The sequence below is a fragment of the Coturnix japonica genome, chromosome 9, assembly GCF_054131305.1.
Source record: "Coturnix japonica strain WE chromosome 9, WE-NBRP24, whole genome shotgun sequence".
Lineage (NCBI taxonomy): Eukaryota > Metazoa > Chordata > Aves > Galliformes > Phasianidae > Coturnix > Coturnix japonica.
In genome coordinates this window covers 29,663,042-29,678,693 of record NC_140671.1, presented here as the reverse complement: position 1 = coordinate 29,678,693, position 15,652 = coordinate 29,663,042, and the positions used below count along the sequence as shown (strand labels likewise).

Below are 15,652 nucleotides of genomic sequence, written 5' to 3'. Positions count from 1 at the left end.
GAGCAGCTCAGCAAGGTACTCAAGGGCACAGATTTGGGTCAGACAAATGTGCTTGCTCTGTGTAGTTACAGAAGGGGACTCAGAGCAAAAGCACAGAGTTCAAACCCAGTTCAAACTCAGGGAAAAAAAACCCACAAGGTTTTCCGACCTGCACACAGACAGACCAGATGTCATCTGATCAAGACAGGCTCCTCTCCATGATCTGATGACAGAACATCTCTCTGCTGTTCCATAAATGAAGTGAGAGACACACAGAGTGAGAGCAGCTCCGTGGCAGCAGCCAGGAGCTAAAGAACCCCACCGGTGTGACAGAGCCCTCCATGTGTGACAACACAACAGTGATGCTGTGCAGAGATGCAAACAGGGAGAAGGCACCACCCTGGGCAGGATGTGGGGAAGAAGATCAGAATTACCTCTGCTGGAATGTAAACCTGGTGAATTTATGTACATGGGAGGAGAAGGTTTGGACAAACCCAGGGTTCCTGCAGAGCTGGGTCACCAGGACAGCCCAAAACAGGTTTAAATGGCCAAAAAGGATTTGGAGTTGGCCCTCTCTAACAGGACAGGTTACACAGACTAACACAGCCACCAGTGTTTGAGCAAGGGGGTCCTTTAATATTGTTATTTCTGCCTTGTTTCAGCCATTTTTCCGTTTTCCATCACATCCTTAAAACACGAAATGAAAGGCAGACTGAAGCAGCACTCCTTCCCCTTTCCCTTGCACAAAGGGGCACATCTCTTACATGATTCCACCAAAAATCCACCCAAGACGACACTCCCCACTCTTCTCCTCTGCCCACATCCCCACCCACGCTGGTCTGCAGCCTGCAGGTGCTTCTCACACCGGTGTTCCTTTGGGGAAAGGCAGCAGTGGGGCTCTGACTCCTTCTTTGCTGGCTTCTGCACCCTCTGCTTTCAGCCACTCCATCTTCTGTCTGTGCTGCTGGACGGCGTCAGCGACCCGAGCATCGATCATGGCCTCGGTCAGAACACCGTCCTCTGATGCATAAGCTGCAGCCTGAGGAGGCAAAGGCAGAGGAGAGTCATATGTGAAGCCAATAAGATAGAGAGGAAAAGGTGCGTAGGGTGGTGGAGCATCTCCATCCAAGGCAAGAGAAATGGTTTTAAACGGTTACAAGGGAGGACTAAGAGCAGTGTCAGGGTGAATGTGGGCATTGCAGCATCTAAAGTAATGTGTGATGTGCGACCTTCTGGTTTTCCACCTGGAAGCACCCCCATATTGCTGCTGTGCTGCATCAACTCCCATCCCATCCTCATGTCCTGTATGAGAACTGTTGAGTCACTGATTGAGCACCTGGGAAAGGACTTTGTCAGCCCTGGGAGCACAGGTGAAGGAAAGCAGCTGTGTGAATAGAAGAGGTGGAGCTGCACCTCTCTGAGACCCCATTTAAGGGCTGACTGCCACAGGGGGAGGTTCTCTTCCTGGAGATCCCTCCTTGGTGGAGCTTTTCTCTACAAACCTGGACTCTTCTGATACAGGTGAGTAATCTTCCCTTCCTCTATAGCATGTCTCTATTGTGCCAGTCCTTCTGTCATTATATCTCTGGTCCCTCATGTTAATCTGTCCAATTGCTAAATGTCCCATGATGTTTTCCCTTACCTAATCCTTCAGTGGCTGTGAGGGTAAAAGCCACCTGTGCCACTCTCCTGCAGCTGCACCATTAGGATTGTCCTGTTGGTCTGCACATGAAGAACATGGGAGCCCAGCAATGCAGTGCAGCACGCAACTGCAGCCCAGAAGGAAGGGGAGGCAGCTGGCACTGCGAGCTGAGCATCTTATCTCCAAGGTAACAACACAACCCCGAGCTGCAGATATCTATATTGGGTGAGTCCCTGTGCCAGCACTCCCATAACGCATTCCTGGCACAGCAGTGGCAGCAAGGCAGCTTGACACAGCCAGCTCCTCACCCCAAACCTCTGCCCACATCCCCCTCCTGGGCATGGATCCCTCTTTCCTCCCTCCCTCTGCACAGCCCCGAAATCCAACAGTGGAAACTCCTGCAAAGCTGTGCAGTTCACGCTCTGTTGATTTTCTCAATGACTTTCTATTTATAGGAAGCCTCAGGCCCTCGCTGTCAAGAAAGCAAATGGGGGAAGCAGCTGTCCCTTCTGGGAGGGGCTGCACACACTGAGATGGTGCTGCGCTCATTTGTATTCATACCTCTGCCTCCTGCCTGGATGGATTTTAACCCATTTTAACCCAACTATTTGTGTTTTGTAACACAAACCCAAAACAACGTGTGTTGGTGCGAGGAGAAAGATGGAGCATAGATGACAAGTGCAGCCTGAAGGACCCAATGCTCCATTTCAGCCCAATTCTGTTTCCACTTGGCCTTGGAACCTTTGAATGACAAATCTAATGAAAGCAGCCTGCTGAAAAATAAGAGATAACTCTATTCTTATAATTAAGGCTTGGAAAAGTGGAGGGTTTCTGTGCTGATGCTTCATCTAAAGCTTGTCAGTGGGTTTAAGGTCAGGGTGCAAAACTAGGAAGCCTTCATGTTACTGCAACTGATTCAAAGGGACTCTGTAGTGTGTAAATGTATCTAATCCATGCTTTGTTCATCAAGGATTAGGTATGGAAAAGAACAAGGGCGAAAGGGAAGGCAAAGTCTTTGGCAGAAGAGATTAAAATGGATTTCCAGCATGCAGACCATCAACAGCATTCTTCCCAGTGCCAGCACTCACTCTCTGCTTTGGAACCTTCAGGACAAACAGAGACAGCAGTGAACCATAACTCCACTCAGGTGTCACACTCATCTTCCATAAGAACTCCACCTATGGAAGCTGCATCTGCTGCTCAGGTTTCTTGCTTCGTTAAGATGTTTACCTTCATGGGAAAAGCCTGCAAGGCCATGGGGCTGCAGAGCAGCTTTCTGCTGCCATTCTGGGCTGCTGTTTGGGAAGAGATGACTGCTACAATGGTTTATCCCCCAACTGCTTCAGAACTTGATCTCCCAAACCACCTCTGGGTTTTGGCTCTGCCCATGAGCCCAGGCAGGTATAATAGAGCTGAGGTAAGTCATCTCCAAATTCTATCATGCTTTTTTTTACAACTACCTGCTGCTTTTTTAGGTTTCACTGCATGGAAGTTAAGGGTTAAGGACTGCAGGCAGCACACCCCCAGTCAGCTGGAGGTGATAGCAGGACAACCCCTGCAGAACTCAGCAGCACTTCAATGCAGATGAAGGCTGACACCGTGTTCCCTCAGCTCTGCTGCCCAGACACAGGTTAAGGCTCTGCTCTGAGACACCTGTAGAGACAGAACGCTTCCAGACAGCAACACTGCAAATGAGTGTTGGAGGAAAAAACTAATTAAGGAAACACACACACAGAAATGCGAGGTGAATTAAGCGACAGGCGTATTGCAATTAAGCCTACACTTGGAGGATTAGCTTCAAGTCGCATCAGGTCACCACAGGAAATAGCTGAAAACAAAAGGCAAACAAAATGCTCCCACCTAGCTCTGTGTTCCAGCAGCAGTTTTCACTAGGGCTTTGTGCTGTAATCTTCCAAGAATGGGTCAATTGAATCTATTTATTAGGCAGAGACCTGAGGCACGCTGCATTTCAGCAGCTGGCTGTGATGAGCCCATCTAAAAGAGCACTGGAAGCTGAAATGTCTCAAGACACAACTGTTTCAAGGCTGCTTTGAGGACTTCTAAAGAGTGCCAGGCTCACAGCATCTGCTGTTTATCAGCTCTGTAAGGTGCTCTCAAGATGAAAAACAACTGTAAGAGGTGCCTCGTCTTCCCTTTGTCTTGGCTCTTTTTGCCCTTCATCTGTTTCTCCTGCCAGACAGCCCCTACACACCCCGACCTCAGATGTGCCAGGACAACAGTGTGGCTGCACTCAGCTCGCCTTGCCAAGCTATTTTTAATTTCGTTCAGCTCCCTGACCCAGTTCACAGCACAGCCGCACAAGGAGGTGTAGCAGCACAATGGAAAGGATAGCAGAAAGGCAGGAATAAGAGGCAGGGCTAACACTGCCAGAGATGCTATATAAAATACATTCAGACTGAAGCAGGGTGGAAGGATGCTTTGGTGTCCTGATGCTGACATACCGACAGACAACATCAGGCATCTCTCCTGCTAAATGTCTTGAGCTGAAACATAAGCAACAGCCCGTGTGGTTTGGCCACATTTGTTCCTAAGGAACTTGCTTTGCTTTAATTCAGTAGGGGGCTTCCCCACTGGCGATTCTAAGAGCTCTTCCTATTTAATGAGACAAGGAGTCATGTAGACACTGACACCCACTCTAGAGCTAGTAGTGTTCTGATATTACTACAAGGACATAATGATATTTTTCAAGATCTGAGACTCCATTAAAAACAAAGCATTATAGTAAGGGAAAAAGAAGCAGGAAGCCCAATGATCCAAACCCCACCTACCTGCCATGCCACAGCAAGCTGGGAGATCTCTCGGCCAGACATGCCCTCTGTCAGCCTGGCAATCTCTGAGCACTTTTTGCCATAGTCAAACTGGGCCAGCTTCAAACGTCTAAAAGCAGAAGCACAAGGATTGCTTTATATGTAACCACGTGACAGCAGGAGGCAAGGCAGAGGGAGGTTTGTATTGCTATTGACAATTCTACTTCTGAATGGGAACATCAGATTTCTCTTCATTTTGGAGGAGACAGCTCTGCTAGCACAGCTGAGGACAACAGCAACAAGGATACTCACTGTTTGCCCTCTGTGGCTGGCTTCAGGACGTGCCTATCAAAATACATCCTCACAAGCCGCTCTCGCTCTTCTAGCTGGGGCAGATCGAAGTTCACCATTTCATCTATCCGGTCATTGATAGCCCAGTCAAACTGCTCAGGCTGGTTGCTCGCTAGAACAAGCATAAACCTGGAAGTATGAAACAAGAGAAGACTGGAAAGAACCATACAAAATAACTAACAACCCATTTGAACCACAGGAATGGCTTTGGTCGAAGGCCTTTCATCACCTGATGTGATGCCTTAATTGATGTTACCAGTTTAAAGGTGAGTTGTAATTTGAAATGGGCTTTTAACCACAGCTATTGAAACATTCATGTTCTGGTGGTCTATTTAAATCTAAGCCTACAGGGGGCTGTGTTCTTTGATGCCATTTGTGCAGGTAACTTAGATGGCCAGAGAGCCATGATGGCACAAAACTGTTCCTCTCTATTGACAGGAGCTCTCTTCAAGCCCCTGCAGAAACACATCATAGATAAAGAATTGACATTCCCTTTGATACATGGGTGAAAAGGATACAAGTGAATGGGATGCTTTATTACCCAAATCAGCAATAAGTCAGGTTAGAAACCAACCGCATACGTACTTGTTGCTGTGTTGCCCTGTTCTGTGCAGAAATGCATTCAACGTTGCTCTAAGATCTTCACTGATTTTCTCCTGCAAAGATGAAACCCAAAGGAAGATGAGCTGTTTGGGACTTAAGACAGGTCATAGTTTAAGCAGCATTATTGACAATGTGAGCTTTATTATTGTCAAAGGATCCTCCCAGCCACCTGCAAAGGCTTTTTTCAGGGAAGAATTCTCAAGTCAGCCCTGAGATGCTCATGTCATTCAGCTGCAAAAGGCTCATTTCTCATCTCTGTACCGCTTAATTGAGCAGCACAGCACCTTCCAGTTTTAATCTTGTGCCTGTTTAAGCTGGCTAATCACGTTAAACAAGTAGGCTGCAGGCTGGCTAACTGCAGCATGTGCAGATAAAGACCAGAGAGAAAGCACTTACCGTGGCTCTCTTCCTCAGAAACGCATCTGCTTCATCCACAAACAGCAAGAGGCTGCAAAAGGAAAGCACTGCACAGTAACAGGGACAGGTAAGTGAGGCTCACACGGCTCCAAGATTCCCCTGTCTCTCTTCCAGACACCCACAGCAGTGACCAGCTGTATATCTAGCAGTGCTGCTATGTTCCTCTCAGGTCTGAGCAGATATGTGCTGGTGGTGGCTCCTTCCTCATCCCATTCTAAAATCCTAAAGCCAGAGCCCTCCCCTGCACACTGCTTTGTTGTTTGGTTGGTTTCCTTTTCCAAACCACACTGGCAATAATGGAATGGTTTTACTACTTGCGGAGAAGCGAATTAATAAAGTCAATGAATAATTCAGGAAAATAAATTCGCTTATAACCCAAGGGCAATGCTCTTCCCAGGGGACCAAGTGTATAAAGATGTTTATCAATCACAGAACCAGGCCGCTCATAAAGCTGCCACAGCATCTATTACTTTCTCATCCAGCTTCAAATACAGCTCTCTTTCATAACATTTGTCCAAGGGGTTTCAGGGCCTCTTAACATCTCATTCTCATACTCAGCTCCAGTTTTTCTATAAGCATTCTCAGCTATAATCTCTGCAGAGAAGCATTTCTACCACAACTGTTTTTGGCCAATAGAGGCAACACAAAACATGTGAGCAGTTAAAACTGCTGGATATCCAGAATAACGTCAGAGGAAGCTCTACTTACCCTCTCCTACTGGTGTTTGCCCAGTCAAAGAGCTTATGTATGGCAGTCACTCCTTCCCGCCCCATAGGGGCAACATCACCACCTGTCATGATGGCGTAATCCATGCCCGAGTGCACAGCTAATTTCTGGAAGGGAACAAAGACAGAGTTAAGAAACCTCTTTCACTGCAAGGCCATCCCAGACGAAACTGCCACAGCTCACAGCCCCTAAGTGAATGGCTTTGACGAAGCTCCTGGTGCATGCTGGAAATGTCTCCCTTAAGTTGCAGGTAAAATATAAATACACCAATTATCTGCACTTTTTTTTTTTGCTAGCTCACAAATGATGAGCCTGTCCATCAAGCACAGCTGAGCAGATATAACTGAAGTTCACCCAGAACTTCATAGGAGTCTTTGGCTCACGATGTCCCAACTTCAGTTAGGCTGCCACATTATCAAAGCCTCGAGAAATTCCCCCTCTGCTTCAGCCCCAAATTCCATCTCACTATGATATCTCAGTGGTGAATAAGGCCACAGCCACCTGTATCTGAAAGAACAGACTGGGCTTGAATATGAAGCCAAGGGATGGAAAGATCTCTACCCTCCATTTCAGAAAGCAATTCACGTAGCAGCCACCAACTGAGCCACAGGGACAGGCAGCAGCCCGAGCTAACACTCCATTAGCTGACCCAGAGCTGGCTATTTGCTTCTGCTGAGTAAAGGAAAGTCATCTGAAGGTTAAAATGAACAAGTCAAGCCACGTAGATAAGCAACAGCTCCAGCAAAACACGCTCAGCTGAACCCAACCAATTATGTGCTGCTCAGCAGGAGGCAGGAAAAAAGAGCTACGCTCTGCCCATTAAAACCACGCAGTTCCTGCTGCTAATGTTCAATGTTCTGCATCAGTCCAATGAAGCTGGGAGCTTTAGCAGCTATTACATCCAAGTGTGTTTACATCTGCCTCAAGAAACCTGTCATGTAGCATAAATACTTAACACCACAGATCCACATGGCTTTGTTTTGCAGTAGTCAGAAGGCCACCATGCTATGACACGCTGCCTTTCTGGAAAGCAGGGACAGCAAACTGCACAGTCGCTGCCATTAACACAAGCACAAAAGTTACAGCTCAGAAACCAATCTGCTTCTCAGTAGAGCATTTTGTCCTCTCCAGAGCACACATACAGGTACTCAGACCTTTCCTCACTCCTATATCACCTTTCTTCTGATCTGTCCCAATCCTTTATAGCTGTCACCACCCCCCCCTGTGAGATCCCATCGTATTGGAGAAGTGTTAAATATGTTTCTTCCCCTTTCTCCACTGCCCAACACTCATCTCTTTTCTCCCTTCTCCTTGCATTGCTGCATAGGGAATCTCGCATCTACTGGACAAGCAGAGAAGAACAAGTCAAAAAACTGAAATCCCAATTCAAGCTGTATGGGAACTGTTGAGTCAGGGCCTGAAACACTGATTGAGCACCTGGGAAAGGACTCAAGTCAGCTCTGGGAGCACAGCTGAAGGCAATGCTGCTGAGTGACCAGCAGCCTGGCTGCACCTCTCTTAGACCTCATATAAGAGCTGACTGGCACCGGGGAAGGATCTCTTATTGAAGATCCCTCTTTGGTGAGGCTTTCTCCTATGAACCTGGAATCTTCTGATACAGGTGAGCAATCTTTTCTTCTTTTATAGCACCTTTCTATCGTGCTGGTCTGTCTAGCATCACACCTTTGTTGTAACACCCTTCCCAATGTATTGTTCTGTCCAATTGCTACACAAGCCTACGTGCAAACCACCCCTGTAGAGCATACACAAAGTAAAGCCATATTTATCTCTTCTTTCTCTCGGGGATTAGTTAGTGACAGCAAGAAAGAACTTATTTGGACAAGTGCGTGTAATTAACAGGTGGAAATGAGACAGCAGGCTGGTGTTGCAATTTCACAAGTCACAGTTGCCAACTGCCTTTTCTGGGTGGAAGCTCTTCTGTTTACACTTAACACTAGAATCCAAGTGACTGTGTTAATTCAGAGCTGGATCAGGTGGATGCTCCCTCCTCTCTCACCAATAGAGATGTAAGAACACAGAGTTTAAACAGTGGGTTTCAGGCTAGAGAGGATACTTAAGACCTGCAGTTTCTGGAGCACTCTGCAATATGTAGGCAGTCTGAATGCTGGCAGGGTTTTACCTTGGCAAAAAGTGTTTTTCCAGTGCCAGGAGGACCATACATCAGAATATTCCGGTATAGGCTTTTGTTCTTTTTTGTATTTCTTGTTGCTATGGCAATATCTCTCACACGTGCTTCTAATTGGGGCTGTAAAAAAAGAGTTAAGCTTAAGGAATAGAAAGAACCAAGAGACCAGCATTGATTAGCTTCAGGGATCTGTGCCAGCAAGAAGGCAGCAGCACTCCTACAGTCTCAGGCTTGTAAGCCTTCACTTCAGATACTTATTGCTTTGGAGCAGAGTTGTTTCCCCTGTATTCAGGATTTACTTGATTTCTAGTTCAGTCCACTTGACTGCAGTTCTCTTCCTCAAGCCAGGAAGCAGTGCAGCAACCATAAGCTCAGTAGTATTACACAGATGAGATTAGTGGAGCTCTGGATATTAGCAGTGAAAAACTGCAGCCAGGCAAGCACTGAACTATGGTTTGCTCAGAGGAAAAAGAATGTTAACGTGTGCCAGTGAGCATCAGAGCTTATATACAGTCTCAGTACACTGCAGGTGTTAGAATTACTAGAATTACATCATTTGAAGTGCATATAAGGGAACAGCTTTCCCTATTTAGATTCAGAAGTCATTGCTCATCGACTAAGATAGCGGAACATGGTACTCACACTGAGAACAACTCCTTCAAGGGCATCCTGAGCCTTACTGGTGAGACGCTTACCAACCTAGAGAGGAAAAAGTCAATCACTGATGTGTAGAAATCCACCACGGCTTCCAAAGCTCAGAAACCACAAACTTAGTACATTAAAGACAATGAGATCAGCTCACCCACACAGCCTCTATTAGTACATTTATTCACAGGCCCACAGGCAGATCCTTGCCTGACACAGAGCTGGAAAAGGAATTCTGTATCCTCACAGCTGAGAGTAAGACAAAGCCAGAGCTACACACTACCTTGATTGGGTGCTTCAGTGCCTCCAGCACAGTAATGCGTGAGGTCTCTCTCACTAGAGAAGGTTTACCCAAACGTGCTTCTATGTATCGTCCTGCTACTGCAGTGGCATTCTTGGCAGAGTAAACTCCCACGGCCAGCAGGGTTAGGCCTGCAACCTGGAAAGAAAAGGGGATGAGGATTACAAAACACATGTTTAGTTTTAAGAGCTACAGGTCTGGTGTATTTACTTACCTTCCCTAATGAGGGCATGGGGTCAATGTTAATTAGGAGATGAGTCAAGACATGCAACTGGAAAAGTGGTGTAGTACACCACAGATAACTATCAGAAGTGTATCTCCTTTCAAGAAAGCACTGCAACAGGAGCATGAGCAAGTGAAGGGAGTGATGACCTTAGGAAATGTGTCACAGAAATGCTTCCTAGAGCTCTTTTTGAACAGGAGACAAAGCAAATAGGTGCAGGAGTTTAGAATGCAAGCAGCTCCGTGTTTTTTAGCAGCCCTCCACTAAAAGAAGGTATTTTGACAGGGTTAATTTAGAGGAACTCCAAAATAACTGCCTACATCTTGCCTCGGAGTCAGCATTACAGCATTTTTCAAAGCAACCCAAAATGTAAGAGTTCTGGCTGTGTTACCTCCTTTCCAAAAATATATGTACTTTAAGCTTTATTTATATTAAAGAAAAGAAGTCCCAATTTCCCAAGACAAGAGCTGATCAGAAGCAAAAATGACCACAGTGCAAGAAACTGGTATCTGGGTCAAGAGAACATACAGCTAAAAGCAGTCATCTTCAAAAGGCTCCAGATACTGCAAGCACTCCAGGTACAGCCTGCAGATGACAAAAGGATGCACTGAAAGCATCCACTCCCCAGCACACTCGGACAAAGTGCCTTTTGTGCCAGCCTCTGTGTATAGAACTGCCTGGTGGAACAGATGGTTGCCACTGATTTAAAGCAAATTGTCCATTTTAACGAGCCATGCTACTAAAAATACCTCAGTGCTGCACAGTTTTGCAGTGAGAAATGACATTATGTCAAACAGGAAGTAACTGCCAGTCTTTTGTCCTGCAAGAAGATGCTGGGATGTCTTTAATCAACTTATTTAGCACATGTAATGCTTTTATAAGTGCTCTCCGGATTTCCAGCCTGTCCATCCAGAATAGGCACATCTGATAATGAAAGCATGTGTACAGATCCAAAATGCATTTCAGCTATGAACTGCTCTGATGCCATTTTAAGAACCTTGGCAGCCCAATATAAAACAAGAGTTTTGCCAGGCTTTTTGTCTATGTGTGACTCAATCTTACCGTGGCTGTGACCTTATCCCAGTCTGTCACAAAGGCACGGAATCCTTCCCCAAAGAGCATCCCTGCTGTCCTATGGTGAAGAAACATCAAGATAAGCAGAAGGCTGGACTGAAACAATTTACAACATAGCTTCACATCCTATAAGGATCTCCTTTAGAACCAGTCAATGTTAATTTTTAAATGCCCTCCCATTTGGAGAAGCTCTGGTTCATATATTTATGGCACATATCCAGAAACTGAAAGAGCTGTGATTTCTTGCAGTAGCTGAGTCTCAATTTTAATAAATATGGCTTGAAATCATCTGCTAGGAAAACTGTGTGAGACTCACAGCTCTATAAATACTCTTTTTGGTTCACACTCAGACTCCGATGCATAAAGACAGACAGCTGAAGAAGGTTTTCCTCCATATAATCCCTATGATTCAATGTACAAAAGTGTTCAGAGTAACTCATCATATTTCTCAGAGCTCAGAGGGAACAACAGCGAAAGCTTCTGACAAGACAAAGGAAATCTGCACAAGAAGTAAGATAGCCTATGTTCTCCGCTTGGCTTGCACATACTTGAGGGACTCCAGCACTGTCTGGCGATGCTCTGCAGCTTTTAAGCGGATCTGCTCACGAATGATGTCTGCATTCTCCCTCTCAGCTTTGGCACGAGCTCTTGCCTCTGCTTCAACACGCAGCATTTCATTCTTATGCCGTAGCTCCATCTCGCGCTCTACCGTGGCTGTAAATAAGAGAGGTCAGTATTTTGGGTTGGCTCAATCTTCTATGACATTACATGAAATCCCATCCAGATCAGCCCGGACACCTGGATGCTGGACTGCCCTGACAGCCACATCCTCCAGCATCAATCACCTCTCCCTCAAGGCTCAGCATTGAGCTCTGCTGAATTGTTGCTACAATACTACACCAGATGGCAGCAAGGAGCAGACAGACTGGCAGTCAAGGTATGTGCAGCAAGCAAACCAACACTCTGATCCTATTTGGTTACCTACAAGCTGCTTCACAGTCCTGTTAGAGCTCTACTAACCCAGAGATTCTGGCAACTCCGTAACAATGAAAAGAAACAAAGCCAATGTCACACTAAAAGGTCATGATTCAACTTGTATTTTCTACAGCAGCAAATAAATAGAGGTTAGGTGACGTTGTTTCAACCACTCCTTATATTAGCTATTTTGTTTCTCTTTCCTCCTCAAAATCAGTTCTATTTTAGGTTGCTCCAATGTAGAATCAGGCTTTCACTGCAACATCAGGAGATGCTGGTAGTTTATTGATAAATCCAGCTTCCACAGAGCAGCCAGTTAGTAGCTCAGCCACTTCCAAAGCTGATCTTGCAAGCAATTGGTAGTTCCAATGCTACTGGGACTTACATTGTTTGCCAGTGCCTAAAGGGGCACCAACCAACCTGGGGGAGTCAAAGATGAGGACAGAGACTGATCTGCCTGCACACCTTGCTAAGAGCTAAGGAAGAACTTAACTTACCACGCCTCATGGCTTCCTGCTTCTGTACAGATTCTTCCTGTTTCCTCAGGTTCTCTTCATTAGCAAGTTGCTGGAGGCAGAGATGACAACAGAAGATGCATTTAAGTTTAAGAACTCAGACAAGTAGGTATTTGTGTAAACTTAAGTCTATAAATTGTTATCAAGAAGCTGGTGCCTGTGTTGAAGGGCATTCTTCCTCTCTCCATCTGTTGGATTCATATTGATAATCCAACACTTTAAGCCACTCAGTCCTAATTCCTGACCTTCCATTTGATGTCTGGTCAGAACCCAAGAGAACTGCTACAGCTCCCAGCTGTTAGAGAAACAACCATACCTGCTGTCGCATCTGTTCGTCATAGCGCTGCCGTGCCAGTTTGTCCTGGTATTGTGCTCGCTGCATGAGACAAAACAAAAAGATATAATAAAGGAGCATTCAGAATATAAAGATTAAGCACTTAAGAGAAAACAGGAACAACTGCAAAAAGATTGGGAATATGCAGGGGAAGAAAATAACACAGCACAAACAACACAAATCATTCAATCAGGGTTTAAAAAGTGAATAGGGGAAAAAATACTCTCAGCTATCTCCAAAAATTCATCTATGCTGAGAAATCTACCACATCCAACCTCATTTTAAGGTATCACAGATGCCAAAATGAAGACCAAGTGTACTCTGACCTAAAAAGAGACTTATTTTACTGGGATAAACATGCTTTCATGTTCTAAAACAAAGTACCTGGACCAGCGATTGCATGCAACAGAAATAGCACGATAACTGACTGTCAGATGAGTGGTGTTTCCAATTCATTTTCTTGTTCCTCACTAATCTGTCAGTTCTCCACTGCAACTGATGAATAAACCCACATCAGCTAAACTCAACAGAAAGCAGTCTGGGGATCCCAATGCACCAACAAGGACTCTACGCAATGGCTGATTTATTTTCCATTCCAGATACAGCAGAACAGTTATCTCAACAACTGCTCTTCAAAGGATGGCACATCAGGAGCAAATCATGAAGTGAGCTTTGACTTCCAGCGATGCCCCTGTGAACTGCAGCAGTTTGAAAGCTAACCGAGGCACAGAAGTGGAGCGTGATTCCTGAGCCAGCCCTGTTCAAAGTCCACACTTCAGAGGGACAAGAAACACGTGCCAATCCAGTGGTTTTAGCTGCCTTCCCAAAGTACATAAATGATTAGAATTCATCAGCCCCTGCTTCTGTGTTCTCCACTGTGTGAGCTGTTAGAACAAAAGCTAGCTTGCATGTCCCTGATTTCACTATTACTGCTAATGCATTCACTCATGCATTGTGATATCAGTAAATACAACTACAAATTAAGCTCAGCATCATTCTAATTCTATTGTAATTCTATGATTCTATGATCACATGGACAGGGTAGAAGACAGGCTCAGTGTGCAAAGCCCCCAGTTATGGCTGCCCACCACCCCACCAAAACAATTAATGCATTGTTTCCTTCCCCATGCAGGAGGACACACACAAGGGCTCCCATCAGTGGGCTTCCCCTTGTTCCCTTACTGCTTGATGCTGTTTTGTTTCCTCACTGAGTGTTTTTCGTCTCTCTTCTGCTTGTACCCGTATCTGCTCATTCTTCAGTTGTTCTATGGCAGCTTCATACTCCTGTAGTGAGATAATGATATAATAATCACAAATTAGCTCAGTACGTAACCCTACAAGGGAAAAGATTGTGGCAGTTATGTTCTAAACAATGTATTTGTAATCACATTGCACTTCCCTGCATTACAACCCTTGTTACTCCCTAAAAATGGTGGGGACATTGAGGGGGGGGTTACAAAATCACTTATGGCTGAGACATTATCTGCACTTCACCTTCCAGAATCACAGGGGCTGCCCTGAAAGTAACACCTCCTGTTTTATCATGTTGGTCATACGGCAGCAGAGGCTGAACCTTCTCCCCATCGTTCTGTTACATTTTGTTGCCATGTGGCAGATGGCAGCAGAGAGGCAGCCTGATGTGAAAGCGTTGTATGAAGCAACAACGTGACAGTGAATTCCTTCACAAGGAACAAATAACATTCACTGATACTTAGTGACCAACCAACAGATGTGAGCACAGTGAGGTGGTGTGTTTCAGCAGCGATGACAGCGGGTCATCACCATTGGTGTAGATTTTGATGGGCACAGCATGCAAGCTCTTGCTTCATCCTGGTGAAATCACACAGCTAATGGGGTTTGTATGGGAACTGTTGAGTCAGGACCTGAATTGAGAACCTGGAACTGTTGAGTCAGGGCCTGATTGAGCACCTGGAGAAAGGACCCAGCCAGCCCTGGCAGCACAGGTGAAGGCAATTCAGCTGAGTGATCAGAAGGGGTGGACCTCTCTTAGACCTCATTTAAGGGCTGGCTGCGACTGGGGAAGGATCTCTGCTTGGAGTTCCTTCTCTTGTGGAGTTTCTTTGTGAGCTGATATAACACAGGTCTTCAGAGATAGGTGAGCACTTTCCCTTTGTAACGCTATCCCATTTGCTTTAGTCCCTTTTGCTATTTCACTCCTGTATTGTTTTTCCACTACATTAATCAGTGGCTATGATGAAAACTAGTGCTTTATAACTGAGAATCTACTCTATCAAACGGTGCTATTGTGATCTTTGTATCTCTTGTAGTGCCCATGGAAACAAGCAGGAGGGATTACTTCCACGGTGACCTACGTTGTTCTTCTTCAAAAGCAAGTATTGCCCTGTTGTTGAAGTTAAATGCCCACTGATAGAACACAAGACCTGGGGCAGACTGCTGGGATATGGGGCTATAACACACTGTGCTAACGGGCTGCCTGCTCAGTGCTACATCCCGATGTACCTTCAGCTTGGTTTGCTGTTCCAGCTGCAGGGTCTGCTCTTGCATCTGGGCCAGGCTGAGCGCATCCTTGGCATGACCTGCAGCGGGCAGAGTAATGGGGCTGTTAACACGGAGCCGGTAGGAACCCACCCTCCCCCTTACTACACCCATAAGGCTGCAGCCTCGGGCTATCAAACCCTATTTGATGTCCCTCCCTCCCCCGTTCCCCCACTCACGGGATGCATCCAGTTCTCTCGCCGCTTTAGCCGCTCGTTCCAGGCCCGTGGGGTCAAAGTTGCTCCATTTGTCCTTGGGAGTGTTACGATCCCCCGCCTGCCCGCTGCCAGCACCACCCGGACCTGGCGGTAAAGTGACCCCGGTGACTCCGGTTCCTCCCTGCCCCGTATCGCCGCCTCCTGTTGGGGTTGAACCGCGGTTGATACCGAAGAGCCAAGACATGGCGGCGATCCCGCCACCGCGCGACCCACGGCGC

At 46.2% G+C, this 15,652-nt stretch overlaps 1 protein-coding gene across 2 annotated transcripts; it reads right to left on the bottom strand.

Moving 5' to 3' along the window:
* Positions 1–594: 594 nt before the first annotated feature.
* LOC107323546 (ATPase family AAA domain containing 3A) lies at positions 595–15,652 on the bottom strand. Of its 2 annotated transcripts, none has more exons than XR_014931850.1 (16): positions 15,396–15,652; positions 15,181–15,257; positions 13,882–13,983; positions 12,682–12,741; positions 12,348–12,417; positions 11,424–11,589; positions 10,864–10,933; positions 9,561–9,716; positions 9,275–9,331; positions 8,627–8,752; positions 6,469–6,593; positions 5,740–5,807; positions 5,326–5,396; positions 4,702–4,869; positions 4,411–4,519; positions 595–1,018 (listed from the first exon to the last, which is right to left on the bottom strand). XR_014931850.1 is itself a non-coding variant. In XM_015882779.2 (16 exons), the coding sequence occupies exons 1-16, from the start codon at positions 15,616–15,618 to the stop codon at positions 839–841; spliced, it is 1,812 nt and encodes a 603-aa protein (XP_015738265.2). In that variant the 5' UTR covers positions 15,619–15,652; the 3' UTR covers positions 595–838. The 2 variants fall into 2 exon arrangements, 1 of the variants encoding a protein (XP_015738265.2); XM_015882779.2 differs by having other exon boundaries at positions 5,740–5,791.

Coding starts and splice junctions, on each gene's coding strand:
- LOC107323546 (XM_015882779.2), bottom strand. CDS start 15,618: ATGTCTTGGCTCTTCGGTATCAACCGCGGTTCAACCCCAACAGGAGGC. Junction 12,742..13,881: donor AAACAAAACAGCATCAAGCA/GTAAGGGAACAA, acceptor TGTCTCATGCAG/CGAGCACAATACCAGGACAA. Junction 5,397..5,739: donor TTCTGAGGAAGAGAGCCACG/GTAAGTGCTTTC, acceptor TCATCTTTGCAG/GAGAAAATCAGTGAAGATCT.